This window comes from Pseudopodoces humilis, chromosome 32 (genome assembly GCF_049639895.1).
Source record: "Pseudopodoces humilis isolate 2021_Gansu_Grassland_sample_001 chromosome 32, ASM4963989v1, whole genome shotgun sequence".
Classification (NCBI taxonomy): Eukaryota; Metazoa; Chordata; class Aves; order Passeriformes; family Paridae; genus Pseudopodoces; species Pseudopodoces humilis.
Window position 1 is genome coordinate 1,742,825 of NC_142231.1, and position 23,738 is coordinate 1,766,562.

Sequence of the window (23,738 nt, forward strand, 5' to 3'; positions counted from 1 at the left end):
AGCCCCTCCCCCCGCGGGGGGGCCCCGCCGGCGGGCCCCCCGCCCCCTCCCGCCGGCCTGGGGGCGCCGCCGCGCCCCCCCCCCGGGCCCCCCCATGAATGTAGGGGCGCCCCAGCTGTGACGCCCCCGACACGCCCCGGCGCTGCCGGCGGGGCCGAGCCAGGGAGCCCGGGCGGGGCGGGGGGGCGGGAGGGGTCGGGGGGCGGCCCGGGCCCGGGGGCCGCCCGGGGGTCCGGGCCGTGTACAGTGTTTTCATCCCTCGGGTGTGACTGTAAGTACGTGACAATGTCGGACACTGGTGCTGTGACCCGGCTCGTCCTTCCCGCGGGGGGCACGGGGGACACGGGGGACACGGGGGGCACGGGGGGACACGGTGGACACGGGGGACACGGGGGATACGGGGGACACGGGGGGGGCACTGGGGGGGAAGGGGGCACGGGGGACACGGGGGACGCAGCGGGCAGGGGGCACGGAGAGGGGGGTGACACGAGGGGACACCGGGGGGACACGGAGTAGGGGCATCACGGGGGGATGGGGCTCACTGGGCCCGGGGGACGAGGGGATGGGTGACAAGGAGTGACAGGCGGGGGAACCCAGGGCGCTGGAGAAGGGCGGGGTCCGGCCTCGCGCACGGCTCGGGGGAGACCGGGGGACACGGGGGGACACGGGGGGGACACCGGGGGACACTGGGGGGACACGGGGGGACACCGGGGGACACGGGGGGACACCGGGGAGGACACGGGGGGACACCGGGGAGAGGCTGAGGCTCCGGCCGGTCACCGGCTCCCTGCACTGACCGGAACCGACCGGCGGGGGCGGGCTCTGGGGGTGGGGCACCACAGGAGTGGGCGGGGCGAGAATGGTAATTAGGTGGGCGGGGCCACTGAGGGGGCGGTGACCTGAGTGCGGCAGCTCATATGCAAATAAGAGGGCGTGGTTAATCGGCTGTTAGATCACACAAGGGCGGGGTTTGATAGGCAGGCGGTATATGTATGCAAATTAGGTGGGTGTGGCTTTGACAGCGATGGTGGTGGGCGGTGCCCGATGTGTGGGCGTGGCTTAGCGGGGTGTGGCGCTAGGTGGGCGTGGCCTGCGGGACTGCTGAGCCGAGCCCGCCCGGCTGCAGCCCCTGGACAGCGGCCGATGGGGAGGGGACCCACGGGAGGGGTCGGGCCGGGGTGGGGGGGCTTTGTGCGGGGACAAGGAGCGGGGCAGGGACACAGGGGTACCAAAATCGGGCATCCCGTCCGGCAGCTGCACCCCCACCCTCATTGTCCCCTCCTCGTCTCCAGCCCCGTGCTCCCATCACCACCCGGACGGTCCCAGAGGTGTCCCCAGCCCCCCTGTCCCTCCACTGCCACCAGCTCAGAGGCTCCCACAGCTGCAGGGTCCCTCCTGGTCTCCAGCTCAGAGGCTGTCCCCCTGCCCCCTGTCCACCTGCCCCGTCCCGCTGTCCCCCGTCCCCTGTCCCTCTGTCCCCCTGCTCCCTGTCCCTCTGCTCCCTGTCCCTCTGTCTACCTGTCCCCCGCCCCCTGTCCCCTGTCCCCTGTCCCTCAGTCCCCCTGTCCCTCTGTCCCCTGTCCCCCTGTCCTTCTGTCCCCCCCGTCCCCCCTGTCCCCCTGTCCCCCTTTTCCCCTGTCCCCCCCTTTCCCCCTGTCCCCTGTCCTTCTGTCCCCGACTCTCCCCCACCGTGGGGTCCCACCACTCACAGACCCCCAGGGCTTCCCCAGCGTGCCAATGCCCCCCCCCCCCCCCACTTGTGTGCTCTGCTGAGACCCCCGGGTCCCCCAAAGCCCTCAGCCCCGCTTTGCCCCCCCGCGCCCCCCGGATCAAGGCCGTCATATCCCTGCAAAGCTCATTAATAGCTGCTAATTAGGCCACGAGGGTCCGCATGGGGGGCGTGGGAGATGGGGGAATCTCAGGGCATTTGGGGTCCCAGGGCAGGAATGAGGCGTGGCTGCCCTGCCCCCTCCCCCCTCCCCCCCTGTGCACCCCACTGTAGGGACCCCCAAATACGGAGCCTCCTTCACTCCCCACCTCGGGGGGCACCGTCCCCCCTCCGCTGTTCCCGACCCCCAGAATTCCCCTCTGTGGCCACTGACCGCCCCAGGAATTGGGGCAATCACCTGGGGGGTTCCAGGGAACCCGGGGGGAATGTGACTGGGGGGGCAGAGCCCGTGGAGGGGGGGGGGCTGCCACGGGGTCAGTGGGAGGCCGGGGGGAGACAGGGGGGGTCATGCGGGGACCACTGTCACCATGGGGGGCACCCTGAGGGGGGGCACGGCCTCAAATGGGGGGCCGGCAGGGTCACACGGTGAGTGAGGTCACAGCCACCTCGGACCCAGAGGTGGGCACAGGGGACAGGAGGGGACAAGAGGGGACAATCCCCACAGAGAGGCCTTGCACTGTCCCCCATCTTGGGGTCCTGTCTGGGTGCCATCACCCACAGCCCCCCTCGACTGGCCCTTTCCATCCTCCCCCTTGCCCGTGTCTCGCTTAAACACCTTCGATCCCTCCCCGGGGCCCCCCAAAGCCCCCAGGCCCCCGTCCCGCGGTGCCCCGCCCCAGCACCCCCGGATCAGGGCCATCCAATCCCCGCAAAGCTCATTAACAGCCACTAATTAGGGCCACGCGAGTCCGCCGGGGAAGGGGGGTTGGGGTGGGGGCAGGACACGGGGTGGGCTCAGGGTATTTGGGGTCCCAGGGCAGGAATGGAGCGATGGGGGCGGCCTCCCCTCCCCTGGGTGCACCCCACTTTAGGAAACCCCCAAAGCTTCACCGCAGAGGGGACCAGGAAGGGGAGGGGCAGGGCTTGGGGGCTTTGGGTGCTCGGGGACCTGGCTGGCTCCGGGGGGCGTTGGGGCCCGCGGGGGTCCCGGTGGCGTTTGGGGCCGCGGGGAGGCTCAGGGGGGGCCGGTAGCGGGGTCTGTAGCCGTAGGGGCGCAGGCGCTGGCTCAGGTACTCCAGCGTGTACATCTCCTCCCCCGGCACGTAGTGAAAGGACACGGCCAGGTCTGAGCAGCACCGGGGACCCTGGGGGGACAGAGGGGGGCTGGGGGGAGGCACTGAGCACCCAGTGCCCCCCACCCCATCGGTGCTGCAGAGCAGGATGGGGAAGGGGGCTGGAGGCTGCCCCTGATCACCACAGCCTCTGAGCAGGGGGAGGGGACGTGGAGGGGACCGGGGTGACAGGGGGACACCATGGCTGCATTTTGGGCAGAGGGACCACAGTCACACATGGGGGGAACGTGCTGGGGGCCATGGCCATGGCAGGGGGATCACGGCTGCGCTGGGAAGATCGAGGCCACTGTGGTCACACATGGGGGACCTGCGGCCACACGTGAGAGAGGACACGGTGGCCGCACGTGGGGGACACGGTGGCCGCACGTGGGGGACACGGTGGCCGCACGTGGGGGACACGGTGGCCACACGTGGGGGACACGGTGGCCGCACGTGGGGGACACGGTAGCCACACGCAGCGGCTGTGTAGCTACACAGTGCACAGTACACACAGTGTAGGAGCATCCTGGCCATGGCTCGGGACCTCACCGGGATTTGGGAGGCGATGCCACGGCCGTGATGGCAAAACATGACAGCCAGGCATGGGGGTGACACGTGGCTGCACCTCGAGGCTGTCACGGCCATGGGAGGTGGCCAGGGACACGCAAGGGGGGTCACGGCCACACGCGGTGGGGACACAGGAGCCGCACAAGCGGTCCGTGGTTGCGTGTGGAGCGCTTACAGCCGCAGACCGTGGGGGAAGGTGACACCCAAAGAGAGCTGTGGCCACTCACAGGGTGACAGTGGCCACGTGTGGGGCTCCTGAGGATACACCTGGGGGGTTCTGGCCATGCATGGGGGGGTACAACCACCCCAGAGCGGACAGTGGCAGGGTGACCCCTTGGCTGGTGGTCCCGGGCTGTGACCCACCTCCACGACGGGGTACCAGCAGTAACGCTGGTACCAGAAGTCCCGGGCGAAGCGGTGGGTGAGGTGGATCTCGGGGGGGAAGGGGTGGAACGTCTCCCGGCCCCACGTGTCCCGTGAATCCCCCACGGCCACCCCCAGCCGCTCCAGACACTGCCCCAGCGCCACGTCCTCCTCGGGGCCGGTGTGGCCGCAGGTGCCGCGGGTGAAAGCGGTGGCCACTCGGGCCAGCGCCCCCCGGCTGAGCACGTAGCCGGCGCCCCCGCTCATGTAGCCCTGGCGGGTGAAGGGTCGGAAACGCTTCCCGAAGTAGAGGGGCCGCTGGGGCGGGTGCGCGGCCAGCAGCCAGCGCAGGTTGTCCAGCACCACGAAGGTGTCGTCGTCCGCCTTGAGGAACCAGTCGGCGCTGGCGCGGTGCTGCCGGTGCACGTACTGGAGAGCCCGGATGGTTTTCCAGTAGAGCTGCCCCCGGCCCTCGGCCACCCCCAGCCCCACGGCCGGGAAATGCGGGGCGGGCTCGGAGCTCACGAACACGGCCACGTTGCAGCGCCGCGCCCAAGTGTCCCGCACGTACCGGGCTCTGCTCTCCAGGTTCTGGGGTGCCGTCAGCACCCAGCACAGCACCCGGACCCGCTGGAACAGCCCCCGCGCCACCCCCGCGTCCTCGCCTGCGGGAGAAGGGGCCGCGCTGACCGCGGAGCAGAGACCCCCGAGGTCCCCGCGCTGCCGCAGTCGGGGTCTGGTCACCGTCCCCCAACAAATGGAGCAGACACAGGGAGTGAGGTCCCCCCGCGTTCTCCTGCCAGCCCGATCCCACCAGAGTCCCCCATGTCCCCAGCCAGTGCCACCTGCCATGGCAGCAGCGCCCACCTGCAGCGTCCGATGGGGCCACGCCGTAGAGCACCGGGGCCCCGGGGGGGTCATTGGCCGCCCGGGGGTCCCGGCTGGGGGCAGGCACAGGCTGGGGCAGCAGGAGGCCGTGCAGGAGGAGGAAAGTGGTGATGAAGCCCACCAAGACGCCCCCGTGGAAAGGCAGCCACGTGCTCTGCAGGCTCACGAGCAGCATGGGGACACCTGGCTTGTGTATGGGGGGGTCAGTGGGGACACCCCCCTGTCACCCCTCAGCCGCTGCAGCCTGATCCGCCACTGCCGCCAGCTGGGGGGGCCGCGGGGTAAAGCCCGGGGGGAACAGGACCCAGGGAAGGGGGAGTGACACACACCGAGGGTGACACCCACGGGACAGTAATGGCTCCCCGCGCCGGGCGCCCCAGATCCGAGGGGTGTCTGGGGGCTCAGGGTGGGTGACACAGAACATCAGCTCCCCCCACCCTGGATCATCCTCACCCCTTGTGGTGGGAGGTCGGGACGGGGGGAGCGCAGCACGGGGGGGCAGGTGGGGAGTTGTGCTACAGGGGGTGCCGGCTGCGGCCTCACCTGGTGCCGGGGGTCCCGGCTCGCTCCGGGGGTCCCACGGTCTCAGTCGGCCCCTGGATCCTGGCTGGTTTGGGGATCCTGGTGGCTCTGCTCGCCCTGGGGGCCCTGCTGGGTTCCGCGGGTCCCGTCGGTGCTGTCCCCGAGGGCTGTGCCGGTGGTCCCGGCCCGTTCGGGGGTCCCGGGGGCTCCGCGTTCCCCGCCCCCCGCGCTCCCATTGGCCGAGGCCGGGCGAGCCCCTGGCCCCGCCCTGATTCTGATTGGCTGCCGTGGCCACGGCCCCGCCCCCACTGCAATTCTCGGGGGGCGATCCCCGGGACCCCGGGACCGGGGGAACACAGACACAGCCCGGGGTGACCTCGGTTTATTGATAAAAAGGGGGGGGCGAAGAGGCCGAACGACTTCGTTCCATCTCATTATGAGAGAGTGAACCCCCCGGCCCGGGGGGAGCACGATTGGCTCCAGTGACAACAGGACCCCCCCACCCAACCAAACCCCCCCTCCCCCAACCCTCCCACCCCCTAAATCACGGCCATTCCTCCCCCCCCCCAGTTCATCCGTGTCACAAACGCACCCGACGGCAGGGCAGGACCCCCGGGGGTCACAGAAACCTCCCCCAGCAGGGCAGGACCCCCGGGGGTCACAGGGACCTCCCCCAGCAGGGCAGGACCCCCGGGGGTCACAGAAACCTCCCCCAAAGAGGGCGGGTCCCTCCTGGGTGGGGGACACCAAAGGTCTCACGGTGTCCCGTGCCCAGTCCCACAGCAGGGAGAGAGCCACAATTCTGGGGGGACATTCAAGATTTAAGGGAGCGGAATTTGGGGGATCAGAAGTCTTGGTCCTCAGAGTCAGCGGGGGGAGGGGGCTCCTCGCGGCCCCCCCACACGAAGCGATAATTGTCCTCCAGTGCCTGCTGCCGCCGCCGCTCCTTCTGCGCCTCCTCTGTGCCCTGCACCTAGGGGGGAACAGAGCAGTGCCCCCCTCCCCTCAGTGTCCCCCTTCCCTGAGTGCCCCCCTTCCCTGAGTGCCCCCTCCCCTCACTGCCCCCTCCCCTCACTGCCCCCTCCCTCAGTGCCCCCCTTCCCTCAGTGCCCCCCTCCCCTCACTGCCCCCTCCCCTCACTGCCCCCCCTCCCCTCAGTGCCCCCCTCCCTCACTGCCCCCTCCCCTCACTGCCCCCCTTCCCTGAGTGCCCCCTCCCCTCACTGCCCCCTCCCCTCAGTGCCCCCTCCCCTCACTGCCCCCCTCCCCTCACTGCCCCCTCCCCTCACTGCCCCCCTTCCCTGAGTGCCCCCTCCCCTCAGTGCCCCCCTCCCCTCAGTGCCCCCCTCCCCTCACTGCCCCCTCCCCTCACTGCCCCCCTCCCCTCACTGCCCCCTCCCCTCACTATTTCCCCGTACCCCACTTTTCCCTCCCCAGTTCCCCCCGTGCCCGTGTCCTGCCCCTGCCTCTCCACCTCAGTGTGTCCCCCCCTCCTCAGTGATGCCCCCCCATCCCTCAGCCCCTCTTTCCCCAGCCCTGCCCTGCCCCACTTCCAGCCCGTTTCAGTTTCCTGCACCTCAGCCGTGTCCCTGCTTTCCCCCACCATCAGCAGCTCCCCGAGCCCCGAGCCCCAGCCCCCATGGCCCCCGCACCAGGATGCTGAGGAAAATCTCCTTCAGGCTCCGGGAATCTTCCTCCGACAGCCACTGCGCCGCCTCCTCCTCCTCGCCCCCCGACGACGCCGTCACGATCTTGATCTCGATCTTCCCTGGGGAGGGGACCCTGGGGGTTGATCTGGGGGAGGGGGGGGCTCCCCCCGGCTGCCTCCCCCGCCCGGACCCCTCCCTACCTTCAGCCCGCAGCCCTTCCTTGGCCAGCAACTCCCGCACCTCGTTCTCCACCTGCGGCAGCTGTGGGGGGCTCTGGTTTTCCCGGGGGGGCTCCTGATCCTCCTGGAGAGGCTCCTGCTTGCCCTGGGAAGGCTCCCGGTCCTGGGGCACCTCGCGGTTCCCGACCCTGCTCATCCGCACCCGCACCCGCCCGTCCTTGGGGAGCCTGGGGCTGCCCTTCCTCGCTGCTCCCCCCTCCTCCTCCTCCTCCTCCTCCTCCTCCTCCTCCTCCTCTCTGTGCCCCCCGGGAGCGGGGGGGGGCCCGGGAGGGTCGTGGTGGGGCTCGGGGAGCTCGTGCTGGGGGTCAGCCCTGTCCAGCCGGTCCATCAGCCGCGTCAGGGTGGACGCAAGGGTTCGCGTTGCGCGGGTCCGGTCAAACTCCCCCTTCAGCCCCTCGGTCTCCAACTCATCCTCTACCTGCAAGAGGGGTTAAAGGTGGCTTCCCCAGCGTGGCCAGCAGGTGCCCAGAGCAGCTGGGGGCTCCCTGGCCCACAAAGGGTGTCCTCAGCCTGTCCCCATCTTTGCCCAGCCACAGGGCCCCCAGCACAGCCGAGGTGTCCCAACCGTCCCAGGGGCTCCCCAGCCCAGCCAGGCGAGTCCCAGTGCAGTGAGGGGGTCCCCAGCATAGCGGGGAGGGGTTCCCAGCATGGTCAGGGGCTCCCTGGTGTGGACAGGGTGTCCCCACAGCAAGCAGGGGGACCCCAGTGCTGCTAGGGGCAGCCAACCCAACTGGAGGCCACGGTGCAATCCGGCTGGGGGCTCCCCCATCGCTGCCTGGGCAGCCCCAGCCTGGCCAGAGGGTCTCATCCCCACCAGGGACCCCCAAGTGTGGCTACAGCGTCCGGCCAGAGGGGTCCCAGTGCCCCTCTGGGGATCCCAGCCTGGCCAAGGGTCCCCACCTCGCTGATGATGCTGTCGAACTCCTGCTCCATCTGGCTCTTCACCTCCTCCTTCAGCCTCGCCACCTGCTCCCGTGGCAGCAGCTCCAGCCCCGCCAGCAGTGGCCCTGCCTCCTCCTCCTCCTCCTCATCCTCCTCCTCCTCCCTGTCCTCCTCCTCCACCCCCGTGGGGGAGGCCTCGGGGTCAGGCGGTGCCTCGGGGTTGGGGGGCTCTGCGGGGCCAGGCGGGGCCGGGGGAGATTTCGCCGCTGCCTCCTCCTCCTCGCTCGCCTTCTTCTTGGCCTGAGGCAGTGGTTAGGGGCTCAGAGGGAAACTGAGGCACGGAGAGGCCCAAGGGGCAAGGGGGAGGTCCCCACCTTCCTGGTGGTCTCCTTCAGCTCCTCGATGAACTGCAGCAAGTCCCCAGGGCTCCGGATCACCTTGAAGTGGATTTTCTTCCGTGGATCTACGAGGGAACCCAGAACAGCGGGCTGGGAGTGACAGGGGGGTGCAGGGGGGACATGGGGGACACAGGGTGGGCATGGAGGTGACATGGGGTGGGCACCCCAGGACTCACCAGCTGCCCGGCCGCCAGCTGCCCTCGGGGATGGCTCCTGCAGGGAGGAGACAGGGGATGGAGCAGGACTCTAAATCCCCCAGAAAGTGACCCCAACCCACCCCAAGACCCCCAGAATGTCCCCAGGGCCAATGGGACTCACCCTGGTGCTGTCCCGCTGGTCGCTGGCTGTGACTGTGGCCTCCTGGTCCCCAACTGTCACATCCTGGGCTGGGTCTGGCTGGTTCCCTGGCACAGGGGGGGACACAGCTGCCACAGGGGGGACCTGCCTGGCCCTGGGAGCTTCAAGCCCACAGCCTGGCCAGAGGTCCCAGAGGGACAGGGGACACAGGCCGTGAGGTGGGGACAGGGGCCATACCAGCCTGGCTGCCCTCAGGGGTCTGTGAGGGGGGCTCGCTGTCCCTGTCACTCCACAGGCGCGTGTCCAGCGTCCGCAGCTCCTCCGAGATCTCCTCCACCTTCCGCTTGGTGTCAGCTGGGGACACGGGACAGGGACAGTGACAGCACAGCCGTGGGGGGACAGGCCCAGCTCCACGCTGCAGGGGCCCACGGCAGTCCTGTGTCAGAGGGGACACGGCCAGCCCTGGCACAGAGGGGACAGCACCAGGAAGGCGACAGTGCCAGCCCCGGGATGGAGGGGACAGTGCCAGCCCCAGGGTGAAGGGGACAGTGCCAGCCCCAGGGTGAAGGGGACAGTGCCAGCCCCATGGTGAAAAGGACAGTGCCAGCCCCATGGTGAAAAGGACAGTGCCAGCCCCAGGGTGAAGGGGACAGTGCCAGCCCCATGGTGAAAAGGACAGTGCCAGCCCCATGGTGAAAAGGACAGTGCCAGCCCCAGGGTGAAGGGGACAGTGCCAGCCCCAGGGTGAAGGGGACAGTGCCAGCCCCAGGGTGAAGGGGACAGTGCCAGCCCCAGGGTGAAAAGGACAGTGCCAGCCCCATGGTGAAAAGGACAGTGCCAGCCCCATGGTGAAAAGGACAGTGCCAGCCCCAGGGTGAAGGGGACAGTGCCAGCCCCAGGGTGAAGGGGACAGTGCCAGCCCCGGGATGGAGGGGACAGTGCCAGCCCCAGGGTGAAGGGGACAGTGCCAGCCCCGGGATGGAGGGGACAGTGCCAGCCCCATGGTGAAAAGGACAGTGCCAGCCCCACACCACAGCCCCACGCCCTGCCAGGGCTCCCCGATACTCACAGACTTGGGCACGCACGTACTGCACGTACTGGGCAGGGGACAGGGCGGGCTGGCAGCGGATGGGCTGCGGGGCCAGCCCCGGGGCCGGCCGCAGGAACGGGTGGTGGCAGATGCGCGTCGTGTGCACCGTCAGCACGTACGAGCACGACTGCGGCTCGTCCACGCGGGCGATGTAGTCCCCGGCACCCTCCTCACACAGGAACTGTGGGCACGGGCCTGGGTGACACCCTGGCCTTCCCTCGGGTGCCTCCCGGTGTCCCCTGTGCCCTGCAGTGTCCCCTGTGCCCTGCAGTGTCCCCTGTGCCCTGCAGTGTCCCCTGTGCCCTGCAGTGTCCCCTCCCTGTGCCCTGCAGTGTCCCCTGTGCCCTGCAGTGTCCCCTCCCTGTGCCCTGCAGTGTCCCTGTGCCCTGCAGTGTCCCTGTGCCCTGCAGTGTCCCCTCCCTGTGCCCTGCAGTGTCCCTGTGCCCTGCAGTGTCCCCTCCCTGTGCCCTGCAGTGTCCCCTCCCTGTGCCCTGCAGTGTCCCTGTGCCCTGCAGTGTCCCCCGTCCTTACCCGAACCTCGGCCTCGCGGGCGCGCCCGGTGAGGTCGCAGCGGGAGCCGTTGACGTAGCTCTGGCTGTGGTACCGCCTCAGCTGGTGCTGCTTGGAGGCCTGGAGGGACGGGAGGAGCGCGGGGTGGGCACGGGAACAGCCCTGTCCCTGTCCCTGTCCCCAGGGTGGGGGGCACACGGACCTTGGCTGTCTCGTCGTCCCAGTCAAAGGCGGACTGGTAATAGCCGAGGACGAGGATGTCACCCTTGATCTCAGACTCTGTGGGGAGTGGGGACACAGAGGGCAGACATTGGTGGGGTGGGGCTCACCTGGGCCCCTCTGTCCCCTCCCCTGTCCCCACGGTCACCTTCCAGGTGGTACTGCTGGATGTGCCTCCCGTAGCAGAACTCGTACGTCCACCAGTCCTTGGTCTGGGAAGAGCAGAGTCCCTGGGTGAGGCTGGGGGTGTCCCCCTGCCACCCCTCGAGTCTCCTGACACCCCCCGTGTCCCCCTGCCACCCCTCGAGTCTCCTGACACCCCCCCGTGTCCCCCTGCCACCCCTCGAGTCTCCTGACACCCCCCGTGTCCCCCTGCCACCCCTCGAGTCTCCTGCCACCCCCCGTGTCCCCCTGCCACCCCTCGAGTCTCCTGACACCCCCCGTGTCCCCCTGCCACCCCTCGAGTCTCCTGACACCCCCCGTGTCCCCTGACACCTCCTGTGTCCCCCCGCCACCCCCCGTGACTCCCCGTGTCCCCCTGACACCCCCCGTGTCCTCCTGCCACCCCCCGTGTCCCCGCGGTGCCACCTTGAGCAGACAGGGCGCTGTCCCCATGGGTCGCAGCAGCTCGGCCACGCCGGAGCCGATGTAGAGCCGGGGGTCCCGCGGGGGGCCGGGGGGGGGCCCCACGGCCGCGGGGGGCAGGCGGCACTCGTAGCGCTGCTTGAACCTCGAGGCCACTGTCACCACATCCGCGGCCTGGTGCTGGGGGGCCAGGGGGCTGTCAGAGCGCTGGGCACCCCCCGGGAGCCCACAGCCCCCCCCGGGACCCCACAGCCCCCCTCGGGAGCCCACAGCAGCCCCCGGGACCCCACAGCCCCCCCCGGGACCCCACAGCCCCCCAGAGATCTCACAGCCCCCCCCGTGTCCCTCCAGCCCCGGTGGGACGGGACAGAACCCCCCAGCCCATCCCCCCCGGGGCCCGGGCAAACCGCAGCCTCGGCCCTGTCACAGCCCGGGGGACAGGGGGGACACGGGACTGTCACTGCCCGGGGGACAGGGGGGACACGGGACTGTCACTGCCCGGGGGACAGGGGGGACACGGGACTGTCACGGCGGGGGGGACAGGGGGGACACGGGACTGTCACTGCCCGGGGGACAGGGGGGACACGGGACTGTCACAGCCCGGGGGACAGGGGGGACACGGGACTGTCACTGCCCGGGACACAGGAGGGACGGGACTGTCACTGTCCCCCGCAGCTGCAGGGGGCTCGGGACCACCCCTCAAACCCTCGGGTGCCCCACAGCTCGAGGAGCCCCAGGGAGCCCCAGGGACAGAAACCCGGCAGCAGCTGCGGGCGGGGCGTCCCCTCCCCGTCCAATTTGGGGAACCCAAAACACGAAGCGAGTCCCCTCCCCTGCCACTCCCCGAGCCACATCCGGCCCGGCCGCCCACGAACACCGGCAGCAGCAGCGCCCGGGCCCCACGAGCTCCGGGGGTCACGGTCCCCCCGGGAGCCCGGGCCCGGCTGGCCCCGCGGAGCTGCTCAGCGAGGCAGGTACGGATCCCCCAGTGTCCCCCCCCCCATCCCCGTGTCCCCCCCAGCTCCGCCGATCCCGGCCAGGATCCCCCCGGGACCCCGCAGGACCCGCCCGGGCCGGTGCCCCGGATCAGCGTTCCTGCCCCTGGCTCGGTGTCCCTGGGCCCTGTAGGGAACCCCCGGCCACCTTCCACTCCCCAGCAGCCCCCGGTCCGGGCCCCCGGCCCCCGAACGAGCCCCAGTCGGGAGCGCGGGCCGGTGCCCCGGGCCCGGCACCGGCCCTGACCGCTGCCCCGCCCCGGAACGCCCTCGGACAGGGGCTCCCGGTGCCCGTGGGACCCCCCGGGCCGCATTCCTGACCCGCCGCCGGTGCCCCCCTCCTCGGCAGCCCCATGGCCGGTGCGCCGGTCCCGGTAGGGCCCCCATGACGCCGCCCGCCTCCCGACCCCCAGCCGTTGGCCCCGGTGCCGCGGCGCACCTGCCCGGCCAGCACGGGCTCGGCCAGGATCTCGAGGCCGTACTTGAGCTCGCTGAGCTCCTGCAGGTTGAGCGCGGCTCGGGCCCCACGGAGGGGCCACCCCGAGCCAAGCAGCGCCAGCAGTGCCAGCACCGCCACCGGCCCCGGGCCCCGCCGCGCCGCCATCTTCCCCCGCCGCCGCCGCCGCTTCCGCTTCCGCCCGCACCTCCCCGCGCCCGCCCCGGCCCCGCTGCTTTGGATCCCGATTGGCTTCTTCACCTGCCTGTCAATGGCAAGCACGTCTCTGATTGGTCGGCGGGCGGCGATGACGCCACCGGTTGTGAGGCCGCGGGGGCGAGGTGGTTGCGAGGCCGGGGACGGCGGCGATTGGCCGGAGCCAGCGCGGGGAGCAGCCAATGGCGAGGCGGGGCGCGGCCGACCGCGATGACGTAGCGCCTGGAGGTTCCCCATTGGCCGAGCGGGATGCAGGCGATCCCCGCGCGCTGATTGGTGGAGGGCACGGAGCATCTCTGGGGCGTCACGTGATTACCGGAGCCGGGAGGGGGGACCCGGCGCCGCTCCTGGGGGAGGCCCCGGCCCACGGTGAGGGGCGCGCGTGGGACCCCGAGCGAGCGGGGCCGCCTGCAGCCTCCTCCCTGCCCCATCCCCGCGGCACCTGGTGCCCCTCTGCTCCCCCGGTGTCCTCCTGACCCCGCCCAAACCTCCCCGCAGCGCCCCTCGGGACCCCTCAGTCCCCCCCACGGACCCCTCAGCATTCCCTGAACCGCCTGGCATCACCCCGAGCTTCCCCAGCCCCCCCGGCTCCGCAGCCCCCCCGGTTCCGCTCCCCGCCCCCTCCCGGTCCCGGCAGAGCTCAGCCCGTGCCCCCCCGCTCCCCCGCTCAATGGGGCCGTTGTGCGCCCCACGCGTGGGCACAAAGCGCGGCCCGTGGCACCCGCGCCGGGGGGGCTGACCCTGTTCCCCCCCTCACAGGCCCGCCCCCGGGCAGGCCGGAGGCCTCGGTGGCGCCCGCCGCCTGCCCCTCCCCGCTTTTTGCACCCCCCACTCCGCCTTTCCCCCCGCAGCCTCGCCCCGCCCCTCCCGGGGCTGCGGCGGTGCCGTTCCACACCGGGGCCGCCGGGGGCGCCCTCGCCGCCCGCTCCGGTGCCGGTGCCGCTTGCGGCCGCGGAGCGCCGGGACCCGCCAGCGGAGCCAGGTAGGGCCGGGGCCGCTCTTGTCGCGGCTGTCGCGACGAGGGATGGCACCTGCCACTGCCCCGCGGCTGCGACATCGCCGCCTTTCCCCCCAGAATCCCCACCTCCCCGCGTCCCGTGGCACCCCCAGGGCCGCCGGGCCCCCCCGAAACCCTCCGGCCCCCCCAGCATCCCCCGCATCTTCCATCCCTACGCCCCCTCCCCCCGCCGCCCGGACACTCCCAGGCCCCCTCCCTCCGCATCCTCGCGCCTCCCGCCCCTCCCAGCCCCCCGAGCCTCCCCCCACCACCTCCCAGTCCCCCCCCTGCCCCCCCCCGTGCCCCCCAAGCACCCCCAGCCCCCCCCGACGTGACGTCTCCCCCGAGCCCCGCTTTGCCTGAGCCCCTCACCCTGGGGGAGAGCCCCTGGGGAGGTCTGGGGCGTCCCCCGGCTGCAGCCACATCCCGGGGGTCTGGGGGAGCCGGGGCGGGGGCGCAGGACGGCGGGGGATACCGGGGGTGGGTGCGGGACCCTCCTGACACTGTCCCCGTGTCCCCAGGCCGGTGCTGTGGGGGGGCAGAGCCATGAGTGTCGGCTGAGCCCCCCTCGCTGGGACCTGCGCCCACCCCGAGGTGAGGGCAACGGGAGCGCTGGGAGCACTGGGGGAACTGGGAGTGCTGGAAGCTCTGAGAACACTGGGAGCGCTGGGAGCACTGGGAGCACTGGCGGAACTGGGAGCACTGGGAGCGCTGGAAGCACTGGGGGCGGGATGGAGGAGGTGCCAAGCGAGCACAGCAGAACGGAGGATCGGGGGTGGGCACTGGACAGAACTCTGGGTTGCACTGGTGAAACTGGGAGCCGGGAGTGCTGGGAATCGCCGGAAGGCAGAGCAGCGATCAAGGGATGGTGCGCTGTACTGGCGGCACTGGTTTGCACTGGGTGTCACTGGGAGGTGCTGTGGGCACTGGTTTGCACTGGGGATGCTGGGTGCCAGCCGGAGGCACGGGAGGGACACTGGGAGCCACTGGGTAGGAACACTGGGAACAGTGGGTTACATTAGGAACACTGGGTTACACTGGGAAAGAACACTGGGAACAGTGGGTTACACTGGGAAGGAACACTGGGAACATTGGGTTATACTGGGAGCACTGGGTTTTACTGGGAGCGCTGGGTTATACTGGGAGCACTGGGTTTTACTGGGAGCACTGGGTTACACTGGGAGCACTGGGTTACACTGGGAGCACTGGGTTACACTGGGAGCACTGGGTTACACTGGGAGCACTGGGCACTGCTGCCGTTGGCCTTGGCCTCGCTGGGCACTGGTGCCACTGGGAGGTGTTGTGTTGTTCTGGGGGGCACTGGGGTGACGATGTCCCCCCCCAGGCAGGATGCGGGGGGCGCAGCGGGCGCTGTGCCTGCTGCTGGTGGCCTCGGCCTCGCTGGCCGCGCTCTACCTGCACCTCTGGGCACCCAAGGGCCCCCCCAGTGTGGACCTGCGCCGCCCCCCCCCCGAGAGGCTCCCACCCCCTCTGCCCCCCCCCGCCCGCGCCTACCCTCACGTGCCCTTCCGCCTCAAGGAGGAAGTCATGGAGTAAGGACAGGGCAGGGGGTACCCGGGGGATGGGGGTACCCGGGGGATGGGGGGTACCCGGGGGATGGGGGGTACCCGCGGGATGGGGGTACCCGGGGGATGGGGCACGGGGTACCCGGGGGATGGGGGGTACCCGCGGGATGGGGGGTACCCGGGGGATGGGGGGTACCCGCGGGAGGGGGGGTCCCCGGGGGATGGGGGGTACCCGGGGGATGGGGGGGTACCCGGGGGATGGGGGGTACCCGCGGGATGGGGGTACCCGGGGGATGGGGCAGGGGGTACCGGGGGGATGGGGGGTCCCCGCGGGATGGGGGAACCGGGGGGATGGGGGGGTACCCGCGGGATGGGGGTGGGTGGCTGGCACCGTGGGGGTGGCACCTGTGGGGTGGGGGTACCCAAAGGTGGGGATATCTTCAGGGGGACACCCACGGGTCGGGGCTGGGGCAGGACAGGGTGGGGGTACCCAGGAATGGGGTTACTCGGGGCTGAGGGCACTCCAGGACGGGGCTGTGGGGGCACCCCAGGGTGGGGTGTTGGGGACACCCGGGGAGGGGCGGTGGCAGACGGGTGACAAAGGTGCTGCCAGGTGGGGTCGGGGCTGTGCTGGGTGGCAGCAGGGGCTGTCTGCAGGTGCCCGCGGCGGTGCCGGGGTGGGGACAGGCAGTGACGGGAGGTGTCGGGGCGGTCTCGCGGGTCCCCGTGCCCAGCCGCAGGTCACGGTGCCGCTGCTGTCGGTGACAGAGGCCCTGTCGCGACAGGCTGCTGCCCAGGAACGGGTGCTCGTGCGAGGCGGAGGCGGAGGCGGGGCTGGCGCCGCCGCTACGGCGGCGGCTCTTCGGGCCCGGCCCGGGGGGGCTCGACTTCGCCAGCGCCTTCGCCCCCGGGGAGCGGCCGCGGCAGCTGCGGCTGCGGGAGCGCGAGTACCGCAATTACCGGAACCGGTGAGTGCAGGGGGGCGGGAGGGACCCCCGGGGCTCGGGGCAGCGCAGCTCCTGGCTCTGGTGCGGGGGAGACCCCCAGGGCACCTCGGGGCAGGATGAGACCCCGGGCTCCGCACTGGAGGGGGGGGGGGGGGGGGGTTGGGACCCCCGGGGGGGGCGGGGTGTGTGCCCCGGACCGAGCAGTCCCGGAGCAGGGTGGGACTCCCCAGGGACCCCCGGCTGAACCCCCGGTGCCCCCCCCGCAGGGTGCAGACCCCCGCCGACCGCCTGCTCATCGTCCCGGCCAACTCCCCTCTGGAGTACCCGGCGCAGGGGGTAGAGGTGCGGCCGCTGCAGACGGTGCTGGTGCCCGGTGAGGGGGCGCGGGGGGGAGCGCGGGGCCGGGGGCGCGGGTGGGGCACGGGGGTGGGGGGCACCGGCTCAAGGAGGAGAACAGAAATGGGGGGAATAGGGGAGGGCACAGAATGGGGGGAACGGGGGTGCGGGCACCGGGGGGAGGTGCAGGATCAAGGGGCGGCACCTGTGGGGAACACGGGGATGGGGCGCAGGGGGTATCCCCGGGTGTCTCTGAGGGGGAGGGAGGGCAGGGGGTCCCTCCGGGGGTCCCTCCGGGGGTCCCTCCGGGGGTCTCTGGGCCTCACCCCCGTGTCGCGGCCCCCAGGGCTCAGCCTGCAGGCGCCGGCCAGGAACAGGTACCAGGTGAGGGCGAGGGCGGGGCGAGGGAGGGGCTGGGGAGGGGGCGTGGCTCGAGCGGAATGGGCGGGGGGTGTCGGACATGGGCGGGGCCTGTCCGGTTTGTGGGCGGGGCCTGTCCGGTTTGTGGGCGGGGTTTGCCGGGTGGGCGGGGCATTGGGGATGACCGGGCCGGGGAGAGCTCGGCGCGCTCCCTCCCCCCCCGTGTGCAGCCTCCCCGGTCTGGGGGGTCCCCGCCGCGCCCCCCCCGGGCCCCCCGTGACGTGCCGCCCCCAGGTGAACCTGACGGCCTCGCTGGGAACGCTGGCGGTGGCGGCCGAGGTGGAGGGCGTGGCGCTACGGGGGGAAGGGCAGCCTCACCTGTCCTTGGCCGCCGCCCACCTGGACCACCTGAACCGGCAGCTGCAGTTCGTCACCTACACCAACACCCAGTTCCACCCCGACACCGCCGACATCGGTGGGTACGGGGGGAGCTGATTCCGGGACCCCCGGCACCCCCCAAATGTCCCGGGAACCCCGCTGTCCCCCCGGGTTACCCCTGGGAGCTCCAGCACCCCTGGGACCCCCAGCGGCTCCCCGGACCCCCAAACCTCCCTGGGTGCCCTGGGTCCCCAGCTCCCCCCCGGATCCCCAATGCCCGCATTGTCCCCGATGTCCCCGTTGTTCCCGGTGTCCTCCAGTGGCCCCCGGGGGATTCCAGCCTCCCCCCGGCCCCCCGTTGTTCCTCCCCGCGCCCCCAGCCCCCCCTCGCCCTGCAGTGCAGTTCTCCACCGACGGCCACTCCGCCGCCTTCGCCATCCGCATCCGGCACCCGCCCACCCCCCGCCTGTACGGCCCGGGGACCCCCGGCGACAGCGACGGCGACAGCGACAGCAGCGGGGACGGGGGTGAGCACGGGGCCCTGCACCCCGAACCAGCCCTGCCAGTGCTCCCAGTGTTCCCATCCCTGCTCCCAGTGCTCCCAGTGTTCCCATCCCTGCTCCCAGTGCTCCCAGTGTGGGTGTTCAGTGCTCCCAGCATCAGACTCCCAGTGCTCCCAGTGCCCTCAGTGCCAGAATCCCAGTGCTCCCAGTGCCCTCAGTGCCAGAATCCCAGTGCTCCCAGTGCTGGAGCCAGCTGGTTCTGCCGGTACCAGTGACCCAGCCCTCCCAGTGCTCCCGGTGACTGTCCCAGTCCTTCCAGTGTGGGAGCCCAGTCCTCCCGATGTGGGTGCTCAGTGCTCCCAGTGAGTGTCCCAGTGCTCCCAGTACTGCCCAGTCCTCCCAGTACTGGGGTGACTGGTGCTCCCGGCATGGGTTCCCAGTGCTCAGGTGACCGGAACTGAAGTGTCCAGCACTCCTAGAGTGGGTTCCCAGAATGGGTTCCCAGTGCTCCCAGTATGGAAGTACTCAGGGTACCCAGCGTCCCCAGCGTGCCCCCACTGCTCCCAGCACTCCCAGTGTGGGCTCCCAGTGCTCCCAGCACTCCCAGTGCGGGCTCCCAGAACTCCCAGTGTGGGATCCCAGAGCTTCCAGTGCTCCCAGTGTGGGCTCCCAGATCACCCAGTGCTCCCAGCACTCCCAGTGCAGCCTCCCAGTGCAGGATCCCAGAGCTCCCAGTGCTCCCAGTGTGGGCTCCCAGTGCTCCCAGCACTCCCAGTGTGGGATCCCAGAGCTCCCAGTGCTCTGAGTGCAGGTTCCCAGTGCCTCCCCTCACCCCCCAGGGTACAACATCTCGGCCCTGGTGACGGTGGCCACCAAGACGTTCCTGCGCTATGACAAACTGCGGGGGCTCATCGCCAGCATCCGCCGCTTCTACCCCTCCGTCACCATCGTGGTGGCCGACGACAGCCAGCGCCCCGAGCCCCTGTCCGGGCCCCACCTGGAGCACTACCTCATGCCCTTCGGCAAGGTGGGGCTGCTGAGGGGGACACGGGGGGGTGTCGGGGCTCCGGGGGGCCTGGCAGAGCCACGGGGCTGTGGGATATGTGGGACCTGGGAGGGGCTGACAGGAGCTGAGGTCCCCAAAAAGGGTCTGGCAGCGCGGTGGGACCCCAGAGAGGGAGGGCACTGGGGTTCTGATGAGGCTGTGGTTCTCTGGGGGGGGACATGGTGTGGGAGGGGGGCTGGCAGGGCAGGGGTCCCTGGGGGAAGGGGGATATGCAAACCCTGTCAGAGCAGTGGGACCCCCGAGAGAGGTGGCAGGAAGCCGGGGAGCTCATGGGGGGTTGGCAGGGCTCGAGGTCTCCGGAGGGTGGGGGACAGGGGGGGTCTGTCAGGGCTGTGGGATCCCAGGGAAGGGGGGACACCAGGCCTGGAAGAGCTGTTGGTCCCCAGGGGTGGGGGACACGGGGGTCTGTCAGGGCCACGGGGCTCAGGGGAGGCACCCGTGGGGTGTCGGTGCGGTGGCTGAGGGTCCACACTGCCCCCGCAGGGCTGGTTCGCCGGGAGGAACCTGGCGGTGTCGCAGGTGACAACCAAGTACGTGCTGTGGGTGGACGATGACTTCATCTTCACACCCCGCACGCGGCTGGAGAAGCTGGTGGATGTGCTGGAGAGAACCAGCCTGGACCTGGTGCGGGGCACGGGGGGCTACAGGGGGGCACGGGGGCACGGGGGGTACAGGGGGTACAGGGGGCACGGGGGGTACAGGGGGCACGGGGGGGTACAGGGGGCACGGGGGGCACGGGGGGCACGGGGGGTGTGGGGGGCTCGAGGGGGCGGGGGGAGCTGGGGGCACCGGCAGGGCTCGTTGGGGGGCTGGGGCCACAGTGCATCCCCCTGCTCTGGGGAGGGCGGCCTCTCTCCCACGCCCGGTTCCAGCGCTGGAGAGAACCGGGCCGGACCTGGCACCGGGCACGGGCGGGCAGTGGGTGGCCAGAGCGTCCCCGAGGTTTGGGATGGTGCTCGTGGTGCCTCCTGTCCCGGTGTCCCCGTGTCCCCCGGTGGGCGATGCTGGGGGTCCCGGCTGTCCCGGGGTGGTGACACCGGGGTTCCCTGGGGACGTTCCCGGGCTCGGTGCAGCCCCACTGCGGCAGCTCCTGAGCCCCGGTGGGAGCTGAACGGGTCCTGAGGCTCCCGGTGCCGCAGAACGGAGATGTGGGGGGTGTCGGGGGGGTCCCGGTGCCCAGCTGGGGGTTCAGGGGGTGCCCGGGGGGAGGTTCAGGGGGTCCCGGTGCCCAGCTGGGGGTTCAGAGGGTCCCGGTGCCCGGGGGGAGGTTCAGGGGGGTCCCGGTGCCCAGCTGGGGGTTCAGAGGGTCCCGGTGCCCAGCTGGGGGTTCAGGGGGTGCCCGGGGGGGGTTCAGAGCGTCCCGGTGCCCAGCTGGGGGTTCAGGGGGTCCCGGTGCCCGGGGGGGGTTCAGGGGGTCCCGGTGCCCAGGGGGGGTTCAGGGGGTCCCGGTGCCCAGGGGGGGGTTCAGGGGGTCCCGGTGCCCAGGGGGGGGTTCAGAGGGTCCCGGTGCCCGGGGGGGGTTCAGGGGGTCCCGGTGCCCAGGGGGGGGTTCAGGGGGTCCCGGTGCCCAGGGGGGGGTTCAGGGGGTCTCGGTGCCCAGGGGGGGGTTCAGGGGGTCCCGGTGCCCAGGTGCTGGCGCAGCCCCAGCGCAGCGGCCCCGTCCCGTCCCTTCCCAGGGGTGGGCGGTCCCGGGCGGTCCCGGGGGGTCCCGGGGAGTCCCGGGGGTCGCGGTGCCGCCCCCCCAGCGCCCCGCTGGTCCCCGCAGGTGGGCGGCGCGGTGCGGGAGATCACGGGTTACACCACCACGTACCGGCAGCGGCTGAGCGTGCGGGGGGGCGGCGCGGGGGGCGACTGCCTGCGGACCCGGCCCGGCTTCCACCACCGCCTCGCCGGCTTCCCCGCCTGCGTCGTCACCGACGGCGTCGTCAACTTCTTCCTCGCCCGCACCGACAAGGTGCGGCAGGTGGGCTTCGGCCCCCCCCCGCGCCGCGGGGCGCCTCTCGGTGAGGGGCGGGGGGCGCGGGGGGGAGGGACAGGGGGGCTGGAAGAGGTGGGAGGGTCCTGGGGGGTCCCTGGGGTCCTGAGGGGTCTGGGGGAGTGAGTCTAAGGGGGTCCCAGTCGAGGAGGGTCCTGGGGGTTCCCAGGGTCATGAGGGGTCTGGGGGATGAGGGGGGGTCTTGAGGGGTCTGGGGGCAGGCCGAGGGGGGTCCCGGGAGGAGGGGAGTGGGATGTGGAGTCCTGGGGATCCCAGGGGGAGGGAGGGAAGGACTGGAATGGGGGGGTCCATGGCCTGGGGGCCATGCTGAGGGTCCCAAGGAAGGGGAGCAGGGAGTGCCTCGGGGTGTCCGGGGTGTTCTGGGGTCCCGAAAAGGGGCGGGGGACCCAAACAGGCGTTCATGGGGGGCTGGGAGGAGCTGCAGGGCACCCCAGGAGGACACAGAGGAGGAGTGGGAGCACCCGGGGGGGGCGGGGGGTTCCCAGGAAGGGGGGGTGGGGGGGGGGTGGTCCTGAGATCAAAGGGGGGCTCAGGGGGCCCCGGGGGTCTGGGAGGCATCAAGGAGTCCTGGGGGTGTCCAGGGGTCTCAAGGGGGAGGAGGGGCGGCTAAAGGTGGGGGAGGGGGCAGTGCAGGGGGCCCGGGGGGTCTGGAGGGCTCGGGAGGGGCTGGGAAGTTCTTGGAGGATCTTGGGGCCCTGTGGGGGGCCTGGGGATCATCATGAGGGAAGTCCTGGAGGGGACTGGAATTTCTCTGGTAGAGAACTTAGGGAGACCCCTGGGGCAGCAGCGGGGGTGGAGGGGATGCTGGGGACCCCCACAAGTCAGGGGTCAGAGATAAGGGGGGGTTCCAGGGACCCCCACAAGTCAGGGGTCAGAGATAAGGGGGGGTTCCAGGGACCCCCACCACGGGCCCACGGGGTCAGAGTTGGGGTGAGGCACCCCAGGGCTGCTCTGAGCCCATTTTGGGGCGCCCCTCTCCCCCCCAGAGTTCTTCATCGATGGGCTGGGGGTGCTGCACGTGGGCTCGTGCGAGGACGTGGTTGTGGACCACGCGTCCAAGCTGGCGCTGCCGTGGCGGCGCTCGGAGGGCGAGCGCCAGTACAACCGGTACCGGTACCCGGCGGCGCGGGACGACAGCCTGCGCCTCAAGCAGCGCCTCTTCTTCTTCAAGAACCGCTTCAAGTGCATGGCCGGCGATTAGGAGTGGCCACCGGCCCCGGCCACCACGGGCCAGCCCTGGGGTGCCACAGGGCTGCTGACACTGGGGTGCCACGGGAGTGACACCCCCTTCCCCCCCGGGGCACCCCATGGGCCGCCAGCACTGGCCACCCCCAGGGTGCTCACGGGGCCACCACGCCGGGGTCACCGACCACGGGACACCCCATGGACATCACTCCCAGGGCCCCTGGCCCCAGGCCATTGGCACAGGGCCACCTCGAGGGTCACTGCTGCCAGCCACCCCTGCGGTGTCCCCAGAGCCACCACGACCATGGGCTACTCCATGGACCACCGGCCACATCTGGGGCACCCCCAGGACACCCCCAGGGCCACCATTGCCGGCCACCTCAGGGCACCCCCAGGGCTGCCAACCCTGGGGCACCCCTGCGGTGGCTGCCCCTCGTGGGCCACCCCATGGGCCACCACCACCGGGTGCCCACAGGGCCACTGCCACTGGTGTGACACAGGGCCACCCCCAGGGTGACCAGCTCCAGGGCCACTGCCACTGTGGTCCAACTCAAGGGTCATCAGTACGGTGGCCACCCCTCCCACGGGCCACCCCATGCCATGTGCCACCACCACCGGCTGCTCCCGGCGGTGCCCCGTGGGCCACCACCATTGGCCACCTGCGGGGCACCCCCAGGACCACCCCCAGGGCCACCCCCAGGGCCACTGCCATGGGCCACCGCCCAGTGCCACCACCCAGGGCCACCACGGGCCCGAGGGGTCCCCGGAGCCCCCCCGCCCCCCCCGCGGTGTTTTTAGCTCTTTTGTACTTTGGGGGTGGGGCGGTGGCGGGGTCCCCCCGGGCATCGGGTCCCCCCTCCTGTTGTCCCTGACTCAGTTTTCTATTGTCCAGCCCCTCCCCCGCGCTGCCGCCAGGATTTTTGTGCCAAGTCTCGGCCCCTCCCCCCAGGACCCCCCGGGGTGGCTGGGGGAGGGGCTGGGGGAGGGGCGGCCCCGCCCTTTTCTACCCAATGGATGGTGAGATTTTAACCAGCCCGAAATCGGCCTCTTTCTTCCAAAAACCGGGGGGGAGGGGGAGGCCCAGGCCTCGCCCACTGGGGGGGCTACAGGGGATGGGAGGGGCTAAAGGGTCTGCAGGGAAGTGTGGGGTGTGGCCAGTGGGTGTGGCCGGTGGGTGTGGTCAGTGGGTGTGATTGGGTGTGGTCAGTGGGTGTGGTCAGTGGGTGTGGTCGGTGAGTGTGGCCGGTGGGTGTGGTCAATGGGTGTGGTCAGTGGGTGTGGCCAGTGGGTGTGATTGGGTGTGGCCGGTGGGTGTGGTCAGTGGGTGTGGTCAGTGGGTGTGGCCAGTGGGTGTGATTGGGTGTGGTCAATGGGTGTGGTCAGTGTGTGATCAGTGGGTGTGGTCAGGGTGTGGTCAGTGGGTGTGGTCAGTGGGTGTGGCCAGTGGGTGTGATTGGGTGTGGTCGGTGGGTGTGGTCGGTGGGTGTGGTCAGTGGGGTGTGGCCAGTGGGTGTGGTCAGTGGGTGTGGTCAGTGGGTGTGGCCAGTGGGGTGTGGCCAGTGGGTGTGGCCAGTGGGTGCGATTGGGTG

The 23,738-nt window shown here is 71.4% G+C and overlaps 3 protein-coding genes across 5 annotated transcripts; 1 reads left to right on the forward strand and 2 right to left on the reverse strand.

Annotated features, from left to right (window-relative positions):
• Positions 1-2,775: 2,775 nt before the first annotated feature.
• Positions 2,776-5,576, reverse strand: LOC102104490 (glycoprotein-N-acetylgalactosamine 3-beta-galactosyltransferase 1-like). Its single transcript, XM_088068726.1, has 5 exons — positions 5,362-5,576; positions 5,046-5,083; positions 4,798-5,001; positions 3,931-4,595; positions 2,776-3,033 (listed from the first exon to the last, which is right to left on the reverse strand). The coding sequence occupies exons 1-5, from the start codon at positions 5,574-5,576 to the stop codon at positions 2,776-2,778; spliced, it is 1,380 nt and encodes a 459-aa protein (XP_087924852.1).
• Positions 5,577-5,891: 315 nt separating this feature from the next.
• Positions 5,892-12,830, reverse strand: OS9 (OS9 endoplasmic reticulum lectin). 3 transcript variants are annotated; one of them, XR_015774777.1, is made up of 15 exons: positions 12,643-12,829; positions 11,212-11,388; positions 10,772-10,835; positions 10,607-10,683; positions 10,426-10,524; positions 9,874-10,075; positions 9,042-9,158; positions 8,826-8,911; positions 8,684-8,720; positions 8,484-8,572; positions 8,128-8,409; positions 7,189-7,645; positions 6,992-7,107; positions 6,009-6,313; positions 5,919-5,969 (listed from the first exon to the last, which is right to left on the reverse strand). XR_015774777.1 is itself a non-coding variant. In XM_088068849.1 (14 exons), the coding sequence occupies exons 1-14, from the start codon at positions 12,805-12,807 to the stop codon at positions 6,185-6,187; spliced, it is 2,091 nt and encodes a 696-aa protein (XP_087924975.1). In that variant the 5' UTR covers positions 12,808-12,830; the 3' UTR covers positions 5,892-6,184. The 3 variants fall into 3 exon arrangements, 2 of the variants coding, with proteins under 2 accessions (XP_087924975.1, XP_087924974.1); XM_088068849.1 differs by having other exon boundaries at positions 5,892-6,307; positions 12,643-12,830; XM_088068848.1 differs by having other exon boundaries at positions 5,892-6,313.
• B4GALNT1 (beta-1,4-N-acetyl-galactosaminyltransferase 1) lies at positions 12,067-23,138 on the forward strand. Its single transcript, XM_088068888.1, has 12 exons — positions 12,067-12,182; positions 14,374-14,446; positions 15,198-15,405; positions 16,164-16,346; positions 16,592-16,698; positions 17,008-17,045; positions 17,316-17,496; positions 17,798-17,926; positions 18,742-18,929; positions 19,452-19,592; positions 20,734-20,971; positions 21,951-23,138. Exons 3-12 carry the CDS (start codon positions 15,203-15,205, stop codon positions 22,163-22,165), a joined length of 1,623 nt encoding a protein of 540 aa, XP_087925014.1. The 5' UTR covers positions 12,067-12,182; positions 14,374-14,446; positions 15,198-15,202; the 3' UTR covers positions 22,166-23,138.
• Positions 23,139-23,738: the final 600 nt, after the last annotated feature.